This window comes from Callospermophilus lateralis, chromosome 3 (assembly GCF_048772815.1).
Source record: "Callospermophilus lateralis isolate mCalLat2 chromosome 3, mCalLat2.hap1, whole genome shotgun sequence".
Lineage (NCBI taxonomy): Eukaryota > Metazoa > Chordata > Mammalia > Rodentia > Sciuridae > Callospermophilus > Callospermophilus lateralis.
In genome coordinates, this window is record NC_135307.1 from 137,338,778 (window position 1) to 137,359,689 (window position 20,912).

Genomic DNA, 20,912 nt, shown 5'->3' on the forward strand with positions numbered 1-20,912 from the left:
TATTTTTAGTTGAGTGTACTTGAAAAATCATAGACAACTAATATTACTTTTAATTGTTCTATTGCTTCCCATATTTGCTTTTTTTTTCTGTTTTTATTAGTTGCACATGACAATACAATGATCTTGACATATCATACATTTGAATCAAATGGGGTATAATTTCTCATTTTTTCTGAGTGTACAGGTTGCAGAATCACATTGGTTATACAGATATGTATATAATACAGCAATACTAGTGTCTATTTTATTCTGCTGCCCTTCCTATCTTCACTTCCCCACCCCTCCCCTCCCATCACTTCTCTCTACCCAATCTATCTCATATTTGCTTTTCTACTAATGTTGTACTTTATGTTTGTTAAATTTATTTTGTAATAATTTGAGGTTGAAGCCAGAAGGGGTGGTGCATGCTGTAATCCCTGAAGCTTGGGAGGCTGAGGCAGGAGGATAGTCAAGTTCAAAAACAGACTTAGCAACTTGATGAGACTCTGAGCAATTTAGCAAAACCCTGGAGATGTGGCTCAGTGGTTAAATGCCCATGGGTTCAATTCCTGGTATCAAAATAATAATACTAAATATAATTATATATCATATGTGTATATATTATTATTTTAGGTTGACAGAAAATAGTATAGGCTACTGTAATAACTGCAGGCTTTATTTAGATTTCACTTGCATTTTTACTAATGTTTTTTTTTTTCCTTTTCTGTTCCAGGATCTAATCCAGGAAGCCACGCGGCATTTGAGTGTGTGTAAGCATTTTAACATGTTTATTATGATGTAATTCACATAACATAAATTTATCCCTTTTAAAGTATAATTCAATGGTATTAGTATATTCAAAGGGGTGTGATCATCACTACTACCTAACTTTTGAATGTTTTCATCTTGACAAAAAAGAAACCGAGTACCCATTAGTAGTCTATGCCCCATCCCATCCCTTTCTCTTAATCCTAGACAACCACAACCTACTTTCAGTCTCTACTGATATTGTGGACATTTCATACAAATGAAGTCATACATTATTTAATCTATTGCGAATGAGTTCTTTCACTTAGCAGAATGTTTTCAAGGCTCATCCAGGTTATACTATGTATTAATGCTTCATTCCTTTTATTGCCAAATAATATTTCACCAAATGACATCCCCAAATTTTAGGTATCTATTCATCAATTAATGGACATTTGTGTTGTTTTCACTTTTGTGGCTTCCACGAATAATAATGCTATGAATACTTGCATATAAGATTTTGTGGGGACATATGTTTTCATTTCTCTTACGTGTATACCTAGGAGTAAAAATGCTGGGTTACACATATAAGTTTATCTTTAATATTTTGAGGAACTCCTGGATTGTTTTCCAAAATAGCTGCACCATTTGACAATTTCTTTACATCCTTGCCAACATTTACTTTTGCCCTTATCTCTATTTTTGATTGTAGTCATCACCATAGGTATGACCTTTTCTTTTAAAGTGAAAAATATTTTCTCCTGGGCGCAGTAGTACCTGTAATCCCACTGGCTTAGAAGGCTGAAACAGGTGGATCACAAGTTCAAAGCCAGCCTCAGCAGCTTAAGGAGGCCCTAAGTAACTCAGCAACACCCTGACAAAAATACAAAAAAAGGACTGGGGATGTGGCTCAGTGGTTAAGAGCCCCTGGGTTCAATCCCCAGTACTAAAACTAATTAATTAAAAATGGAAAATATTTTCTAACCTATGGTTTATTTTCTAGGAAGGGAAAACACAATGAAGATGCTCATCATGCTCAGATTTCTTTCTTTCCTTCTTTTAGTGAGTCTTGGTAACTTGGGAAGTAAGTCTTTGTATGTGAACTATGTTGTATGTAAGGTTCTTGAGAACAGAATCACATCTTTCATTCTATGGTTCTCCTCACTATTAATACGTTGTTCATGGTGGAGGCTTAATGGGTAATTTTTGAATTCATTATTCTCAGTGATTCTGAAGAAAATTAAAAGTGAGAATCTTAAGGATTATACTTACCTCCATTTACTAGTCCCATAAAAAATTTGAGGCCAAGGAGGTGAAGTATATGACCAAAGCAATAGTTAACTAGTATTCAGAAACAAAGAATCAGACTCAAGTTCCCTTATACTTGTATTTCGTGCTCAATACTTACCCATGCAAACGTCTCTTTTTGTTCTTTACCTCAGGATTCAATAGCAACTTCTTACTATATTTTTAATATTAATATTACACTGAATAAATCTGAGCCAGCTACTGTGGTACATGCCTATAATTCTAGCTATTTGGTAGGCTAAGGCAGAAGGATTCAAGTTCAGAGGTCACCCAGCAACCTAGGAATGCCCTAATTAGTGAGAGCCAGTATCAAAAGAAAAAATAATGCATTTATGTACCTCAGTGGTAATGCATTTCTGGGTTCAATTCCCTGTACTCAACACTGAGAGAGAGAGAGAGAAAGAAAGTCTGGCAAAGTGTACCTGACAACATCTCCAGTAAAAATTTACTGGAAGACAATGTCACTGATTAATTTAGATTAAAAATATGTAGAAAATAAAATATATTACAATGAAACTTAAGCTAGGCATGGTGGCACATGCCTGTAATCCCAGTGGCTCGGGAAGCTGAGGCAGGTTCAAAGCCAGCCTCAGCAACTTAGCAAGGGCCTGAATAACTCAGCAAGATCCTGTCTCTAAATAAAATTTTGAAAGGAGCTGGGGATGTGTCTTAGTGGTTACACGTCTCTGGGTTCAATGCCTGGTACCAATCAATCAATTAATAAATACAAATAAAACTTAACTAAAATGCAACTGTGTATATCAATGTTTCAAACATCAAAATGCTATATTTCAAAACAATTTATTTGTTTTGGGGTTGCCTATTACTAATAGCTATGTTTTTAATCACCAAAAGTTGATAATTAGTAATGTGTTGAGGAGGTTTTTTTTGTCTCTAATTAGATATCATCTAATTAAATATCAGATGATGCACATTTTCAGTCATTTCCCTTTTCTGTTTGAAGGTTTAATTTATAAACTTTTAAAAGTAAAATCTATACTAAAAAAATAGTAGAATTTCAGGTAATTCAGTACTTGTGTACCAGAAAAAGACTGGGAAATCTAGCACAAGATGGCATCTTTCAGAATGAAGCTATAATCTTATCTCTCACCCTGCACAAAAATCAACTCAAAATGGAGTAAAGACCCAGGAATTAGACCAGAAATTATGCAACTCCTAGAAGAAAATGTAGAGTCAACACTCCAACTTTCAATTACAGTCAATGACTTTCTCAATAGGACTTCTAAAGTTCAAAAAATAATGTCCAGAGTTAATAAATGGAATGGCATCAAATTAGAAAACATCTGGACATTAAGGAAACAATTAGGGAGGCGAAGAAAGAAAGAATCTACAGAATGGGAGAAATCTTTGCTAGCTATTCTTCTGACAGAGGATTACTATTTAGAATATATAAAGAACTCAAACTTTACACAATCAGATAATCCAATTAATACACCATTAATTAAACAGACAATTCTCAAAAGAAGAAATACAAAGGGACAACAAATATATGAAAAAATGTTTAATATCACTAGCAATTAGAAAGGTGTAAATCACAACTACTCTAAGATTTCATGTCACACTAGTGAGAAAAGCAGTCAACAAGAATACAAGTAATATTAAATGCTGGAGAGGATATGGAGAAAAAGGAATACTTTTTTACACTGTTGGTGAGATTATAAATTAGTACAACTATAGAAATCAGTATAGAGGTTCCTTAAAAGATTAGGCAAGGAACCATCATATGACCCAGCTACACCACTCCTTGGTATTTATCATGAAGAATTAAAGTCATCATACTACAGTGATACATGCATACTCACATTTATAGCAACACAATTCACAACAGCCAAACTATGAAACCAGCCTAAGTGTCCATCAATGGATGAATGAATAAAGAAAATGTGATATATACACAGAATGGAGTTTTATTCGGCCATAAAGTAAAATGAAATTATGGCATTTGAAGGAAAATGAAGGAACTTGAAACCATTATGTTAAGTATAATAAGTCAAACTCAGAAGGTTAGGGTCATATGTTTTCTCTCATATGCAGAAGAGAGGAAAGAGGAAAAGAAAGATGGGGCAGATCTCATGAAAATCAAAGGGAGATCAAAGGGACCGAGGGGTGGGGGATTAGGAGGGAGGGGGGAAGTGCTGGGGAGTGGTATTGCCTAAATTATATTGTACTGTGTATTGAATGCATGTACAAATATGTAACAACAAATCACATCAGTATGTACAACTCTAATATGCTAATTAAAAACATGAGAGAAATAATAAATAAATTAATACAACTATAGAAATCAGTATAGAGGTTACTTAAAAGATTAGGCAAGGAACCACCACATGACCCGATTTTTTAGATGTTGACGGAGCTTTATTTTGGTCATTTATTTATATGTGGTGCTGAGAATCAAATCCAGTGTCTCACACATGCTAGGCATTCGCTCTACACTGAGCCACAACCACAGCCTGCTCCCCCTTTAAATAGCAGGTGGACATAATACCTTTATTTTATTTATTTATATATGGTGCTGAGGCTCAAACCCAGGGCCTCACATGTACTAGGCAAGGACTCTGCTGCTGAGTTACAACCCCAGCCCCAAAAATACATTCTTCTAAAAAAAAAAAAAAAAAGGTGGTTTTTTCCTTAAAGTTATCAGCTACAAATTAGTACATCCACAGAGCTAGCCAGGCAGCATTCTTGGAAAATCCATTTAGGTAAGAAACTGTGTACTTGGAAAACCCATTCAGGTAAGAAACCGTGTACTGTGAGAAGTATGGCAATAGGTAAGATGAATAAATATGATTTTCATTACAATTTGCACAAAGGTTCCAGAGTTTAGAAGTCTGAGAGCATTTCTTCTTCTTCTTCTTCTTTTTTTTTTTTGCAGGAGGTTGGGTGGGGAGCAGTTACCAGGGATTGAACTCAGGGGCACCTAAACACTGAGCCACATTCCTAGCTTTTAAAAAATGTTTACTTTTATTTTGGTCTAAGTTGCTTAGGGCTTCACTAAGTTGCTGAGGCTCACTTTGAACTTGTGATCCTTTTGCCTCAGCCTGCCAAGTGAATGGGATTACAGGCATGTGCCACTGTGCCCTGCTCTGAAGAACCCTTTTTAATGTAAAATGTTATATTGCCTCCAAAACCCAGGATAACAGATGTATGTATATATAAACATATAAGTCTATGAATTATCTGGCTCAGTGAGATACCTTTACTAACCATAGCCTGTAGCTTGGTAGATACTGTTTAGAGTGTGAAAGACAACAGATACAGAAATAACTGAAATCTAAAGAGGTAAGTAAACTCCTAGCATAAAAACAATTTCAGGGATTTGAGAAAAGCTCAACAAAATTAGAAGCATAGAAAAGCAGGCCTTAAAAGTAGGCAGTGTGATTGAGAAAGAGAAAGATGACAATGCAGGAAATTCCAGCCATGTGAACAAAAGTATGAGCAAAACAGTTAAGACACTCTAGGACTGGACTTCACAGTTTTTTATATTATGGATTCATTCCATCAAAAATCTAAGGAAAGCCATGGAACCCTTATAAAAGAACATGCATTTGTCACAATCAGGGATTCTGGTGCCCATGATTATAATCTAGATTAAGGACCTTTGCTCAAATGTCATTCAGGAGCACAAAAATCCCAATAGTGTCCAAAGATCTAAACTAAGGAAAGAATAGGAGATATGGCTACAATAAAGTTAGGTTTTATTCCCTACCAAAGGTATTGGTACCCAATAATCATATAAGGAAGAGAGTGAAAGGATCAGTATTATACTTGGAAAATAATTCTAGAATGTAGAGAAAAACAGAATATTGGGGAGTAAGAAAGTATCAGGAACACAAAGACCAGTTAAGAGGAGTCTAGTCTACTCTAGAAGCAGTGTACAACTCAACTGGGGAAATGTACTTTGGTGTATAGAAAAAGATGTACATCAAAGAGCTAGTACAATTGGCAGAATCCATCAACGTAAGAGATAACGTGGGATCAAAGGTCCACAATTAATAGATAAAGGAAATCCAGAGGGGAAGACGACAACAGTACACTCTATTTTACTAAGTTTGAGATGTCAACCTGTCTTGCAAAAGGTTAAAAAACTTTAAGGAGGCTTGAGAGAAGAAAGGTTGGATATAGTTTCAGTTTTTGTTGAGTGAATAGGTAAAAAGAGTGTGCCAAGACAGAGCACCGAGAATACACACACACGGTGGCAATCATGTTTGATAATACCTATTTGCAGAAGTAGCTTAGAAGTCTTGTATTTGCTGGCTTCTTAGATACATAAGTGGCACAAAAGTATGCATTAAGGAAATGCAAATAGAAACCACAATGAGATATCACTTCATACTCATTATGCTAGTATTAAAAAAATTACAGAGTGAAAATAAAAAGTGTTAAGTGAGGATGTATAGAAAATGGAACCCTTGTGTGTTACTAGTAGGAATATGTAATGGTGCATTCACTATGGAAAATGGTGTGGCAGTTCTTCAAAAACTTAAAAATACACAATTGCTTTATGACTTAGCAATTCTCTACTTCTTGGAGTACAGCCCAAAGAACAGAAAGCAGGGATTCAAACAGGAATTGGTATCCAATGCTTATTATAGTGGCATTACTTGCATTAGCCAAACAATTAAAATGGTCCAAATGTCCACTGACAGATATATGGACAAACAAAATGTGGTATGTACTTTAAACAGAACATTTAGCCTTAAAAAGGCTACAGTGTGGGTGAACTCTGAAGACATTGTGCTGAGTGAAATGAGACAGTTACAAAAGGACAAATATTGTACAATTCTAATTACATGAGCTACCTAGAGTTGTCAAAATCAGAAACAGAATACAGATTGGTGGTTACCAGGGACTAGAAGGCAGGAGGAATGAGGAGTTATTGTTCTCAGGTACAGAGTTTTAATTTAGGAAGATGTGAAAGTTTTGAAGATGTCTGATGGTGATGGTTATACAACAGTGTGAATACTTAACACTGCTGAACTGTATTCCTAAAAATGGCAAATTTTATCATATATATATATATATATATATATATATATATATATATATATATTATCATGACTTTAAAAAGAGTGTGCAGCACTGAGAAATACACAAATTTGTGGAAAGTAAACCAGTCAGGAAGCCCACAGAGCCAGAGTCAGAGCCAGTAATCTGAGCCAGATGCTACCAATCATGGTCAATGCCATTAACCAAAGGACAAACTCCATATTGCACTAAGTGTGGAAAGAATGTCAAAACATGTATCAGCATATTCAGCCACATCCTGTACAACAGCAATACCAAGCATATCGTATTCATGTGTGAAGAATATTGCGATTACTATATAAGTAAGATGCTTAAAAGAGATAAATTGGATTACAAAACATCTCCTCCTCTTCCTTCCCTATTTTAGAATCACTAACGTGGCAGATAAATTTGTCCTACTCTCCGTTCTATTCATCAATAACTCTACAGTTTTATTTTCACTCACATAACCAAGGCAACTTAGAGGCCACACCATGTTGCTCTCTTAGAAACATTTTTAGAGGGTTTCCCAGTAGGCCAGATACAATGCCAGGACATGAGCATGGTAATGTATTTGAAACTTATTAGTATAGGAAATTAAAATCTACCAATTATCTTTTTATTTTATGATGCTTATTCTCATGTCAGGCTCTTTCCCAACATGTGACCTCTAAGATTGAGGTCCTTACACTAATGGCTAAGCTGGTCCTTGTACTATCAACTCTCTTTTTATCCAATTCTGTGTGAGACTAGGCTTGGCAAAAGATTCTATCAGAATTAGGAGACACAAAAGGAAGAAACATCAGTGTTGGCACTGTTAGCAATTAGATTTTTAAGAGAAAAAAGTGAAGGTTATATGATGATGATGATGAGTGCCCCTGACTCCAAATTTTGCCCTTATGGAATCACTGAGCTATGAATAAAATACAAGATTGGCCACTGACTGAAAGAGAAGGATAGGGGAATAGTTAAAGTAGCTGAAAATGTAGAAAACAAATTTTAAATATTGTTATCTACATCTTTTGAAGACAGAGGTGAGCAAAACACATTTTTGGCCTCGATCACAGTTACGATTCTTTAGCTAAAAAAATAATCTAAGTCACTGTTTTTTCTTTGCCCACAGAACTGCCCTGATAAGCAGAACATCCAAAGTTCTCGTGATAACAGTGTGTAAAGAACATGAGATGATAAAAGTAACTTCAGAAAAAATGCCATACCTATCTGGATAATTTTTTCATTCCTTCCGTGAAGTCTACGGACCTCTTGTAATGACCTAAACTGCACCCACAATGTGTTCCCAACAGTCTGAAAATAGAGCAATACGTATTTTCAGAAAAGGAAAATGTCTTTTGTTTTTGGCAGTGGTTCTGCTACTGTTTATATCTGAACATCCTAATAATACAGCTCATGGTTACACCCAGCCTTCCCAGCCACCGCAGGTACCTATTTCCTCTCCAACTGTCTCAAGAGATCCAGGCAAAGTTACAAGGCTGAACAAAACGGAAGTAAAAACCCACCACCATCCGGACATGGAAGCCAATACTTGAGTCAAAGTCTCTTCAGGGGAATCAGACTACAATCAAGTAGATGGTGTGGTTGTTTTCAATCCTTAGCCCCCTTATGTCTTTTTGTTTTGCTGCAAAGTAGAGGCCAATTTTTATTAAAGAATGTACATTTCTCCAGGAAATGAAGTTAGAGACAAACTATTTCTTCCGAGCTTTCGCGAATGAGGTTGTTGTTGCCTGCCCAAGCACCACAATGCGTAAGGGATTATGTTCCTTTGTAAATATTTTCATTTGATGTATACAACACTGTTGCAAATCTTTTAACCACTCAGCTAACACTCTGATTTACTAGTCACAAGATATGCTGTGGATAAATTATCAATAACATGAAGAATTACATTACTATTAGTAGTCAGTTTTTTCTAGGTAACCAAAGTTAGGAAATTAGGAAAACAGAAGAAGGCCTGGCTAACATCACTGTAAATTCTACAGTAACAAATTTAGTCATGCATTGCTGACCTTCTTCCTTTCAGTATGTTAGTTTTGCAGGAAGTTTCTGATTCTTGATGTCCTCTAGGAATGCTCATCATGAGCTGAAATTTAGCTATGCAAAGCTCTCAACACTCACTGACATGTTAAGTCAGTTCTAGCTTTTTGAAGGATGTTGGGAAAACTGGGCATATTGGTACTAAACCCGGGTCCCTGCCAACAATTAAAATTCTTCCATATTCCTTTTCAGTCTATGATTTGTAGTTATTAACCACTTATAGAACCCAAAGCTAAATATGCATCCGGAAAGGGGAATGAAGGGGTTGTCATATACAACGAAGAGGAATGTGTTAAGTAGACTAAGGGACAGAGTAGTAGGTGATGACAGAATAGTACCCACAGAAGTTTTTTTACGTATAAAAATTTCTGGAAAGGAGCTAAGACTTTGTCAGTGTTGATGGTCAATGATGATACAAGAGCTAACTCATGTGCACATAAAGACCAATGTACCCAGCTTCAGGGAAATCTCAGAAGAAACTCTGGAGACAAAAGACCTTCAATGAAACTAACTACACAGAACTGACAAAGGAAGCAGATCAGAATACAGAGTAAGCCAAAGAAAGTACCAGTATAAAACCAAGAATGAGGATTCTGAAGCTAATTTACAATGAATTATTAGGATGTCAATGGGAGGGATTAGAGATGCAAATATGAAATACCAAAGTGAAAGGCTCACAATCCAAACCTTGTGTTTTTTGGCATATTTTATCTGTGTTCATATATTAAAGTTATCAGCACATTAAACACAATTTATATAACATGAGGCTCATAAATCCATACTTTAAATTTTAAAATATTAATGTACTCAATCAACAAATATTTGTTGAGCTTTTAATATGAATTAAGAGATGTTCTGAGTGTTTAAATATATTAATGAATAGATGAAAAATGAAAAATCCTTAGTACAAAAAAAACCAAACTTCTACACATAGGAGTGGAGTGAAAACACGTACGTGATCACTTATAAATTTAACTGGCACATGCTCCCAACACACTTATTTTTTTTTATCTGCACTTTTTTCCCCCATTTATTTATTTATTTTTATTAGCTACACACGGCATTACAATGATCTTGCCAATTCATACATTTGAATCAACTGGGTTATAATTTCTCATTTTTCTGATTGTACAGATTGCAGAATCACATCCAACACACTTATTTTTTGAACACTGACAGAAGATAGAAAAATTCAAAATGATTTTGTAAAAATAACTGGAGAACACTAATGGATGACAAGGAAGAAATAAATTAATTATGGGGAAAACCTGCTAAATGTGACAAAATGAACTTAAATGTTATCATGTTGTCTAAAAAGTGTCACAAAAGGAATTCCCACAATGGGAGAGAAGTGATCAAGGTAAAACTTTAAAGGGTTCTTCCAATTAAAAAAAAAAAAAAGTCTATGATAAAAAGCATGGACTTTGAAAAAGTCTTATCTGGAGTTATATCCCACCACTAATTCTATAATAAGTATGAAATTCTAGGAAAATTACTGGCTATAGAAATATGATTTTGTGTATGTAAAATGAGACAAATATAAGAAATGTAAACATTCAACGTCTATGTCTCATATCCATTCCATTCTTCCCCTTTCAGACCACAAAACCATGTGATACTGATTTCCAGACTTCCAGAACAATTTTTTTAAAAACAAACTGAAAAGTACATATATCCTCACCATGGCTGTCAGGGCCCTGCTCTTCCAGGTCCACCTGCAGCTCTTCTCACACCATTCACTACTTGCTGCTGCTCAGTATGCTCCCATCCATTATGATGGCCCTGCGGGTTCCTTCCTTCCTTGGCAAGTCTATTTGCTATTGGTTCTTTCTAGAATATCTTCCCTTGACATAGTGGGTGTTTTTTCATCCTCTGGAGATCAACTTTTTAAATGTCAGCACCTTAAAAAGAAGACCCTCTAGCTAAAGACTATTCTATCTAATTCTTCCCATTCGTCCCAACGCAGCACTCTACTCACTTCTGTCAAATCACTTACAATGGTTTGTACTTATTTAATTTTTTTTTTGTCTGTTAGTAGTAAGAAGACAAATAATGTGCCCCATGGATTTGGCATCATGTCTACCATGGAATAGGTACTTAACATATGTTTAAAGTATATAGCTCTCGGTGATGCTGTCTTATCAAACAAAACAACTAACACCAAAAGTCTTTATTCCATTTTAAACTGGAAACAAGATACTTTCAGAACTCCTAGTGTTTATAAATTTGTAATAAATGACTTTTCTTAAAAAAAAAAAAAAGAGCGAGGGGCTGGGGATATATCTCAGTTGGTCAAATGCTTGCCTCACATGCACAAAGCCCTCAGTTCAAAACCCAGCATCACAAAAAAAATAAAAATAAAAATAAAAAAATAAATAGAATGACTCGTTTCTTTGAAGTGTAGTTTTCTCTACTGAGAATCTTTAAATATGTAATGCAATATGGCACAAATAAAAGAGTACAAACATTTATAAGCTGCAGCCTTGAAAAAGAATCTCTTTGATACTCAAGTTCTTCATATTCCTCACTGTAGCTCAAAAGAACCCTCAAGTTCTTCACGTGAAAATGGGATAAAAGTCACTGCCTGACAAATAAGTCCCACTTGAAAAAATGTATATGAAATAACTTCATTAAAATGTAAAATAGCCTTTCTGAGGCCAATGAGCTTATATTGATTCAGTTCCACTCATTAAAGGCTGTCACTCCCAGCTAGACTAGAATATTACATACTTTAGCACTATTTTGAATATACAATTACCTTGAGACACACAGAAAAAGATTTTTCTTTCTCCCTCTCCTGCCCCAATAAGATCATAAAGCATCATGCAAATAAAGATCCTAAAAATTAGGCTCTCCTAAATACATACACAAGGACAAAACTTTTAAAACATGTGATCTACCAGAGGAACTAAAACAGTATCTTGTAACAAATTCAAAACAAGTTAAACAAGAGCTGTCAGCCTATGTTTCACAAGTCAAACCACCACCCCACCACCCTACCACCAGAGAGTGATTATGGAAGGACAATGACAACACTCCACCACAAATCACACCTCCTCTCCCAACAAGATACTTCACTGGTTTTTGTGTCTACCTTTCTAAATCCATTCCTTACCCTCAAAACTTTGTCAAAAATCACTCCCTCTCATCCACAGTCTCACAAGTTCAGATATCGAGGTCTTTTTGGCATCTGCCAGCTCTTGGTTGGCTTCCAATTTCCCCTGCCTTTGCCAGAAAACCACTAAACTTCCAAAAAGTGATCCTTGAGTTGTCCAATATTCCCAGACTCTCATTTTACCAGTTAGAGGAGTCCTTACTAAGTTTAGATTCAAGGATACCTTCTGTGAGCAATTAGCTATCCAGTCTCCACCCCTATGCTACTAAGACCTCACATAACTAATGCTGAGAAGGCAAACAAATACATGTAAGAAACAGCCAAATCAAGCCAGAAAGGCAGCTTTGCTGTTTTAATAAATAGGCCAACTGGAGACACTTCTGGAAAAAACAAACAAACAAATAAATTTGTTTATCTTTTCTTTGAAGAAATGAGAACATGACAGAAAAGACTTGGACAAACAACAAAAAGACAAAGAGACCAAGAGATGGAGGCAGGGTGAGCAAGAATGACAGAGAAAGAAACTCAGACAGGCAGGAATGACAGAGACAGAAGGAAAGACACACCCCAGGAAAGAGCAACTCAGAGGGGTAAATTTCTCACTCAGTGATTTTTGAAAATATGAGGTTCTCCTGAACATAGCAATCCATTTTAAAGTAAAAATTACATTTCTAAAGTATTTTGATGATAATTTGTGAACACCCTGTTTCTGTTCAGACACTGCTTTAAGAATCTCAAACTCATCCCCCTACCTTTCCCTGTTGGCACAGGCTTTCTCAGCATTCTTACCAATGTGGAAGTCCAGAGATACTACTACTGGACACAGAGAAAATAGCCTGGAAAGTTTCATAGTGCATGAGGTATTGCCCCCTCTTACCTTCAGCAACACCACATCTACAGTCCTGTCCACTTTGGAGATGTCACACAGGCTGTAACGCCTCTTGTGCCGCTCATACATTTTTACTCAGATGCAGAAGAGCAAAATACAGGAAAGCAGGAAAGTATATCCACCGTTAACTGGGGGACCCGTATGCTCACACAAGTCCAAAGCTCCAAATTTCTTAAGGTGGATGGGAGATTTCAACTCTATATAGAATATCCTCAAAGGGTTAAAGATGGATTTAAAAAAAAAAAAAAAAACCAAGCAGAATCCAATTCTTTGAAATGAGTAAGAACTTTCTGGCAAACTCAGAGCTCTGAGATGATCAATTTATAGTTCATGATATAAGCAACAAACGCCTCAAGATCCCAATCCTGCAGGTCTTGATTGAAAGAGAAGCACACACCCTTTCCATCATGGGGCATAAGTCCAGTAGAAAAATTGAGAATAAACTGTCTGAGCATAACGGCTGACACATGTGGGGAAAAAACCAAAAGCAGGAAATAAAAATCCAGTACGTATTTTGCCAAAAAGAGAGAAAAAGAAAAGGGACTCTATTTCAAAGGGATGACTTGAGAAAATTCATTAAATTGTTCTTCCTTAAAACAACAAAGATGAGAAAAAAAATTTTTCCTTATGGGGGTGGGAAGCTAGAAATGATCTTTAAAGTAGATGTTTCCAAATCTTTGGAGTTTGTCCTTGTTCACCAAAGCAGTAGTAGAGTTTTGCTTTTCCTTTAAGTTGAAAATAACTGAGGACAGCACAGCAGAAGGGAAAAAAGAAAAAGGCTCCTCCTGCTGTACTCCCCTCCCTTCTTCCTCCCTCCTGCGCCAGCCCTTCCCTGCCTGTCTCCTCCCCTCTTTTTTTACTTCTCTCTCAAGAACGTCACTACTTGCCCTTTTAGCTCTGCACTCACAGCCTTGGAGGTTTGAAAATCTAATTGCAATGGTGGGAACATGATTCATCCACAGACGAAGACAAGAAAAACAAAGCTCCTTTTTCCAATCCACTTCCTCCTGCTCCTCCTCCTCACACCATCTCCTATGAAAATGTCTGTCAGGCACTGCAAGACTGGACTAGAGTTCTTTGATGTCAGGGTTAGTATGCTAATAAAGGAAGGAGGGCTGTCATCCTAAACACCACAAGCCTATACAACAGACTTATCTATTCCTTGAAGTACAGAAAATTCAAACTACCCAAAGTACACATTGCATGTCCCTGCCAAATGCAAAGCCATGATTTAATATGAGAAAAATGTTAGCCAAATATTTCAGAGTTATGTACCCAGGATCCAGAAGTGGCTATAAAATGTCTGGTAAGGTTTAAAAATCATAGAGTTAAGCTTTGAGGCGGACACAGGAGGATCAAGTTTGAGGCCAGCTTCAGCAATTCAGGGAGACTCTGTCTCAGAATAAAATGGGTTGGCAATGTAGCTCAGTGGTAAAGCACCATGGGTTCAATCCCTATTATGGGTTTAAAAAAAAAAGAGTTAAGCTTTGGATGGGTGTGTCAGGGGATGAATGACAGAGGGGCTTAAAAGTAAATTAAAGACAAAAGGAATGGGGTGAATGGTTATGTCTGTCTTAATATTTTTGTGACCAAGAAAAGTCACCTGTCTGGGACTTCCTCACCAGTCCTCTCATTCATATTAACTGGGCCTTGTTCATGGCTGTTACTTCATTTGCCTGTTTTCCTACTGTTCCAGACCTTTCTAGGTGTTGGCCTAATCCAACATCCTTAGGGGCAGACCTATTCTAGAATGCACTTACTTCAGACATTCTCTTACTTGGACTGGATTATAAATGAGTTAGGAGAGAAAAGGTGGAAAAGGATCTGAATGAAGAAAAACAAAATAAAAAACTAAAAGGAGTGGAAAAAGAAAAGGAAGGGGGGGGGCGGGGAGTAAAATCCAGAAAAAGGAAGATTTTTCTTTTCCCAGGAGGAGCAATTTTTCTTTGAGTTGGTCAGAGCAGTCCTTATACTTGGAAAGAGTGGACACAGGGCTTCAAATACCATGACAGAAAGGAAGAAAAGAGATTTAACATCTCCATCTCTGTCAATACTGTGAAGTTGGAAAAGGTCTGTTAGGAACTATAAAAGACATACAGAAGGTCTGGTAAGTCATCATGTCCTTAGGCCAGGCCTTTAAATCACTAACCAGCTTAAATGAGAGAAATAAGAAAACCCCAGCTAAGAATGCAAGGATATTTTTGAATCTGTTCACGCACACCAGTTTCAGCTATATCCAAATTCCAAGCCTTTTCTCTCTCCAATCCTTCCCTACCACATGGCAGGCATGAAGATGGACAACACCCACTTTTTCCAGAGCCCCTAGTGAGCACTGTCTATAATGTTATCAACATGTACAATGAAACAGATGTTGCTTTTCAGTAGAGATGACGCTACAAAGCAGTAGAAACAAGACAATTAGAGAGATTAAAAAGTTGTAAGTAAAATTCTGGCTCAGGTTTACTAAAAGTGTGGGAATCTGGCCAGGGATTTACAAATACTTTCAAACTATGTGGCTGAGGGCACAGATTGAAAGGTTTTGTGGGCTTTAGTGTATACAAAAACTAATCATTTATTATGTTTTCTGTAACAACTTTCACCAAGCTGTAATTTAGAACTCTCTCTTCTCCCCAAACAAAACAAAGCTGCCTCCCCTCTGTTCTCAATATGGTTTGCTCCTTGCGGCCACTCCCTTCTGTTTTAATGAGAATCAAATGTTTCCTGTTTCCAAGGTTCCCAGGCATCTCTCTAGGGATCAGAGATACTTTAATCACCAGTAAGCCTTCCTATCCCAAGCCTAACTAATGACTTAAACGTAGACAATCTATCAACTTAACAGATATTTTGTTCCTTGTGGTAGAGACAAACAAAAGAAACATAGAACAAGGTTTCTGTCCTCAGGAAGTTTATGAAACTAAGAGAAACTTGTTTCAAATTTTTCTGAAATAGCCCTCATTACTATTTGAGACATACAGCCTAACCTTTTTTTTTTTTTTTTTTACTTCTGATTAGCTGCAGGTTTTGTGAAATAGGCTAGAAATCTAGATTTTCTACCTTTTCTGAACACATAAACATTGTTCCTATATATTTTGTTCCTTCTTGGAGAACAAATACTCTGGATGTGGAAAAATTGCTAAAGGGGCAGTCAGGGGTGTCTGTTTTGCTTTCCCTCTGGATCTACTTGGCATTCTCCAACAGAAGACAGATTCTGTGCTTTTGCTGCTGATGTGACAATTCCAAGTTTTCATGAAAAACATCTGGAACCACTGAACAGTTATTCCGTTAGGATTTTAAAACACAGCAACCAATCATTTCATATCTAAACCAGAGCTGAGAGTTACAAACTTAAAGGAGGTTTTGTGTATATTTCCTCTTTCCTTTAATTTTTGGAACTTGTAATATAATAGTAGTTATTTACAATATTAATTCTATCTCCCTTCTCTCTGTGCTTACTATCCCACCTTCCCTCCACAACAAGGGTAGTACCAAGTTCAAGAAGCAACTAGACTGTCTCACACCACAGTCTCAACATACATTCTTCTTCTTCTTTTTTTTTTTTTGCAGGGTTTGTGGGGTACTGGGGATTAAAACTCCCTATTTTTATATTGTATTTAGAGACAGCGTCTCATTGAGTTGCTTAGCACCTCGCTGAACTGCTTTGAACTCTTGATCCTCCTGAGCTGCTGGGATTACAGGTGTGCACCACTGCGCCCAGCTTAACATACATTCTTAAACATTCCTGGAAACAAAGTCTAAAAGTATTTTATACATCTTACTGTAACTAGAGCATTTATGGTCATTAATTCAATTTTATCTTTATTTAACTACAAGATCTAATAATACCTTACTCAAATCGTTCGGCGTTTGTAATGAATCAATACTGTGTGGATCCCTTAGTTCTACTTAGGACACAGAAGTCCTCAACTCCCACAACAAAGCTTCTGAGTTAGGACACCACCTAGTGGACATACTGAAGACCCAGACAGAACACCACAGGCTGGTAAGGGGATGGTGTAAAGAATTATTTTTCCTAAAACCTCAAAATGAACAAAGGAGTAGCAGCATGTGATTGGGGACTAATTTAAAGAGCAATAATTGATTTAGTCTCTTCAAGGAATAATAGATACTGAAGTGGAAATCAAGGGTCTTTATCTTCCTGAGATTTATCTTAGGGAGAGTTCACTAACTCTCCGAGTGACTGAGAATGTAGAAGATTGACTCTGCAGACCCAGATTTCCAGAATGAAAAAATGAGAGGGGTTCAGTGCTGGGTCCTATCGGAAGTTCCTTATTGCTTTAAAATTATAAATTGTCAGCCTGATACTAGGAAATCTTTTATCACTTGTCATATAGCTCACAAGGATGTGGGTAGATTCAAAGAAAAAGGAATTGAGACAGTCTCTCAAAACTTCAAGCAGACATGGTGTAGAAACCATTCTTCTTGCATGTCTTCCACCTCCACTCTTCACATGAAATAGGAAGGAAAGGCTTTACCACAGTTAATAATTTTTGTTATCCTATGATCTCATTACTTAAAAATAGTCATCCAGCATTTCTGACAAATTTATTTATTCCTCATAAAGAGCTATAAAGTGAGAAGGTATGGTGGCATGCACCTGTAGTCTTAGCTACTTGGGAGGCTGAAGCAGGGGATCACTTGAGTCAGAAGTTTAAGGCCAGCCTGGGCAATGTAGCAAAGATCCTGAGATTGGGTCTCAACCACCACCACTACTACCACCATCACCACCAAGAACAACAATGAAACAAGAGCTATTATACTTCATAAATGAGAAAAAGTAGCACCCAAAGTTTACATCAGCTGTACAAGGTCACAAAACTAATGAATTTGCATGAAATTTGGTTCTGTAAATATTGCTTTCAACTACTTATCGTACTTAGCCACTTGAGAAATGCCCCAAATTAAAAATAAAATTAAAATGAAGAAAGCCTATGATAAAATTTAGAGAAATTTAGAGTCCTTTACTCATCATCAATATTCCTGTATTTGATTGTACCTAAATGCCAAAGGACAGGAGAAGATGTTATTTTGAAAATTAAAAAGACAAATGATTCTTCATTGTAGAAAGCATGTCATTGCATTAAACAGACAACTTCTTTATCAATATTTAGTAGTTTCTCACTACAGTAATATCTCAAAAAATCAGAATGAACACAACCAAAACAGAGACTAAAAGATCTCTGGATGATGACCACTGTCATCCAGCTGTTCCATAGAATGAATGGGTATATTGATTCTCGTTTTTCTTTGAGGCAAACATTAGTTATTTCTTATGGCAGCAGTTCAAATATTTGAAGAAACTGACCATGACCCATCACCCTCCTCAAAGCTAATCTTTTGGATCAAGATGCCCATAACTGTTCTAACCTCTGGCAAGGGGATACTTGATGGAGCACTGTTTACTGATTGCCCTTCCTATAATATGGAAGTCAAGACAAAATCCTCTGAAATGACTTAAACCGAATGATTAAGATCAAACTGGTTTTAACATAAGTATCTCATCACTAGAAGAATAAGCTTATTATGAAATAAGCTTACTTTCTTTATCTTTTTTTTTCAGTTTGACTTATTTTAAAGTAGATCTCCACCACACGATAATCTTATCTTATTGCAAAATTCCCTTTATATCCTCTCTTTTTATCCTAAAAAGACTATCTTTAATCTACATTTTCTCATTGAAACAAATGTTGTTCCTTCAAATTGTTTCATCTATAAATCTGAAAAGCAAGCCTAATAATGGAATCCAGACATTGTCACTAAAAGCTTCTGCTAGAAGGATGGCAATCCATCTCTCAGCAGTCCTGAAAAAGTACTGTTCCATTAGACACAAAGTGAACTAAAACCCGAGTCACATTTCCTCATCTTCTATACAATATGGCAAAATTAATAAAATTTCTTGCTGAAATTAATACATACTAGATTCATGGCATTATCCTATTCAACTTAATAATCCTATTAAAAAGGAAAATGAAACACTTGTATATTGCATACTGTTGGATAACCATTTCTCTGTGTGGTCATAAATTCTACTCAAAACCAGATTCCAAAGACTGCCATATCTGATCAACTATAAACCATATTTGCTGTTATTTTTTAATCTTATAGCAGCATTTCTTTTGTATAATCACAAGAGCATTGTATAAGACAGCCTAATACTGACAAATTAAGAACAAAAGCTATTCTAATTTTTTTCTTCATAAAGGTGCAATAACACAAGATTTCATGTGTAGAGTTCTTACTAACTTCATGAAACAATGTTGGGTGCAAACTTCTGAGTAAAATAACCATAAATAATAGCATCCTCCCTGCCCCTAGGCATTGGTGGTAAGAAGGACATGCTCTCTATTTTCTCTTTCCTTTTTTTTTTTTTGGGGGGGGGTGTCATGGGGAATGCCAGAGGTGCTTAAATCACTGAGACATATCCCCACTCCTTTTTTTGTATTTTTTGTTTTGAGACTTGGTCTTGCTAATTTGCTTAGGGCCTAAGTTGCTGAGGCTGGCACTGACCTTGCAATCCTCCTGCTGCTGCCTTCATCATTGGGGTTACAGGCATACACCATTGTGCCCAGGTCATTTTCTTAAACATGTTAACCATACTATCAAATAGCCAATTCAAAAGAATTCATGTCCTTTTGCTATTTTCCCACCCAAATAGCTTGTATAAACATTTGCAAACTAGAAACAGACACCAATTACAAAGTTGTTACAGAAATTGGATGACAGATGATGGTAGCTTGAATTCATATAATCAGAGTAGAGATATAGAAAAACAATGAGGGTCCAAAGACATTTAATAACCTTATCAAGATATTAGGCACAGGAGTAAGAAGATGAAAAAAAAGAAGTGTCATGGCTGACTAGGTTTTCTGCCCTGGGTAACTAACTAAAAGGAGAAGTAGGCACCATGAGATTAGTTCAGTTTTAGACATAGTGAATCTGAGGCATCTCATAAATAACCAGTGGAATTCTGATCAGTAATTGAATTAGTGTTACAGGCCTGGAACTCAGAAGAAAGGTTGAGAAATTAGGCATATAGATTAACGGAGAAAAAGAACCATTAGCATGAAAAGATCTCTATGAAAGATGTATGACTGTCCTTTCATATATTCTGATTCTATTTAAGAAACCTGCAACAGAGACCAAAAGAAAACCCTTGAGGTGAGCTGGGGATGTGGCTCGCCTGGCATGCGTGCGGCCCGGGTTCGATCCTCAGCACCACATAAAAACAAAGATGTTGTCTCTGCCGAAAACTAAAAATAAATATTAATTAAAAAAAAAATCTCTCACTCTCTCTTTCAAAAAGAAAAAAAGAAAACCCTTGAGGTGCTGCACATCCTGGCTGGGAATATGAGGAAACTTGCTAGAGGAGAGAGGTTTGGCAATGAAATGAAAAAAGGAAAGAACAAATAGGAAACTCCATTTCCATATGACTGTCTATGAAAATAATAAACTTCATTCTATAAAATAAAGGCAATGAGGTAAAGGGAAACAACAGTGACATTTACTGACAAGAATTTCCTAACTGGATTTTGTCATCACCAGCAAGTGATGGTCAATTAGTAGCAAATTAATGATTATCAGCTGAATTTATTTATCAGTTCAACAAATATTTAAGTGTCTCCAGTAGGTAAGGTGCTCCATGAGGTGTTATGAGATACAAAAATGCATGAGAAATTTCTAGGTCTTCAACAGAAACATGGTCAGGGCAAATGCACAAAATATAAATACAGGACATCAAGGATAGAGAGTACAGCTAAAATGCAGAGAGTTCAGCAA

General features: G+C 36.3%; 1 protein-coding gene across 10 annotated transcripts in view; it reads right to left on the minus strand.

Moving 5' to 3' along the window:
* Akap13 (A-kinase anchoring protein 13) overlaps positions 1–20,912 on the minus strand; it is a 328,817-nt gene that overhangs the window by 99,615 nt on the left and 208,290 nt on the right. The window contains exon 1 of one of the 10 annotated variants that reach the window (XM_076851394.2): positions 13,107–13,849. The exons of the other annotated variants lie outside the window; for them this stretch is intronic. Coding sequence (XP_076707509.1) covers positions 13,107–13,187 — 81 coding nt within the window. The 5' untranslated portion in view covers positions 13,188–13,849. Of the gene's footprint in view, positions 1–13,106; positions 13,850–20,912 lie in introns of those variants that run through there. 10 annotated transcript variants of the gene reach the window in all.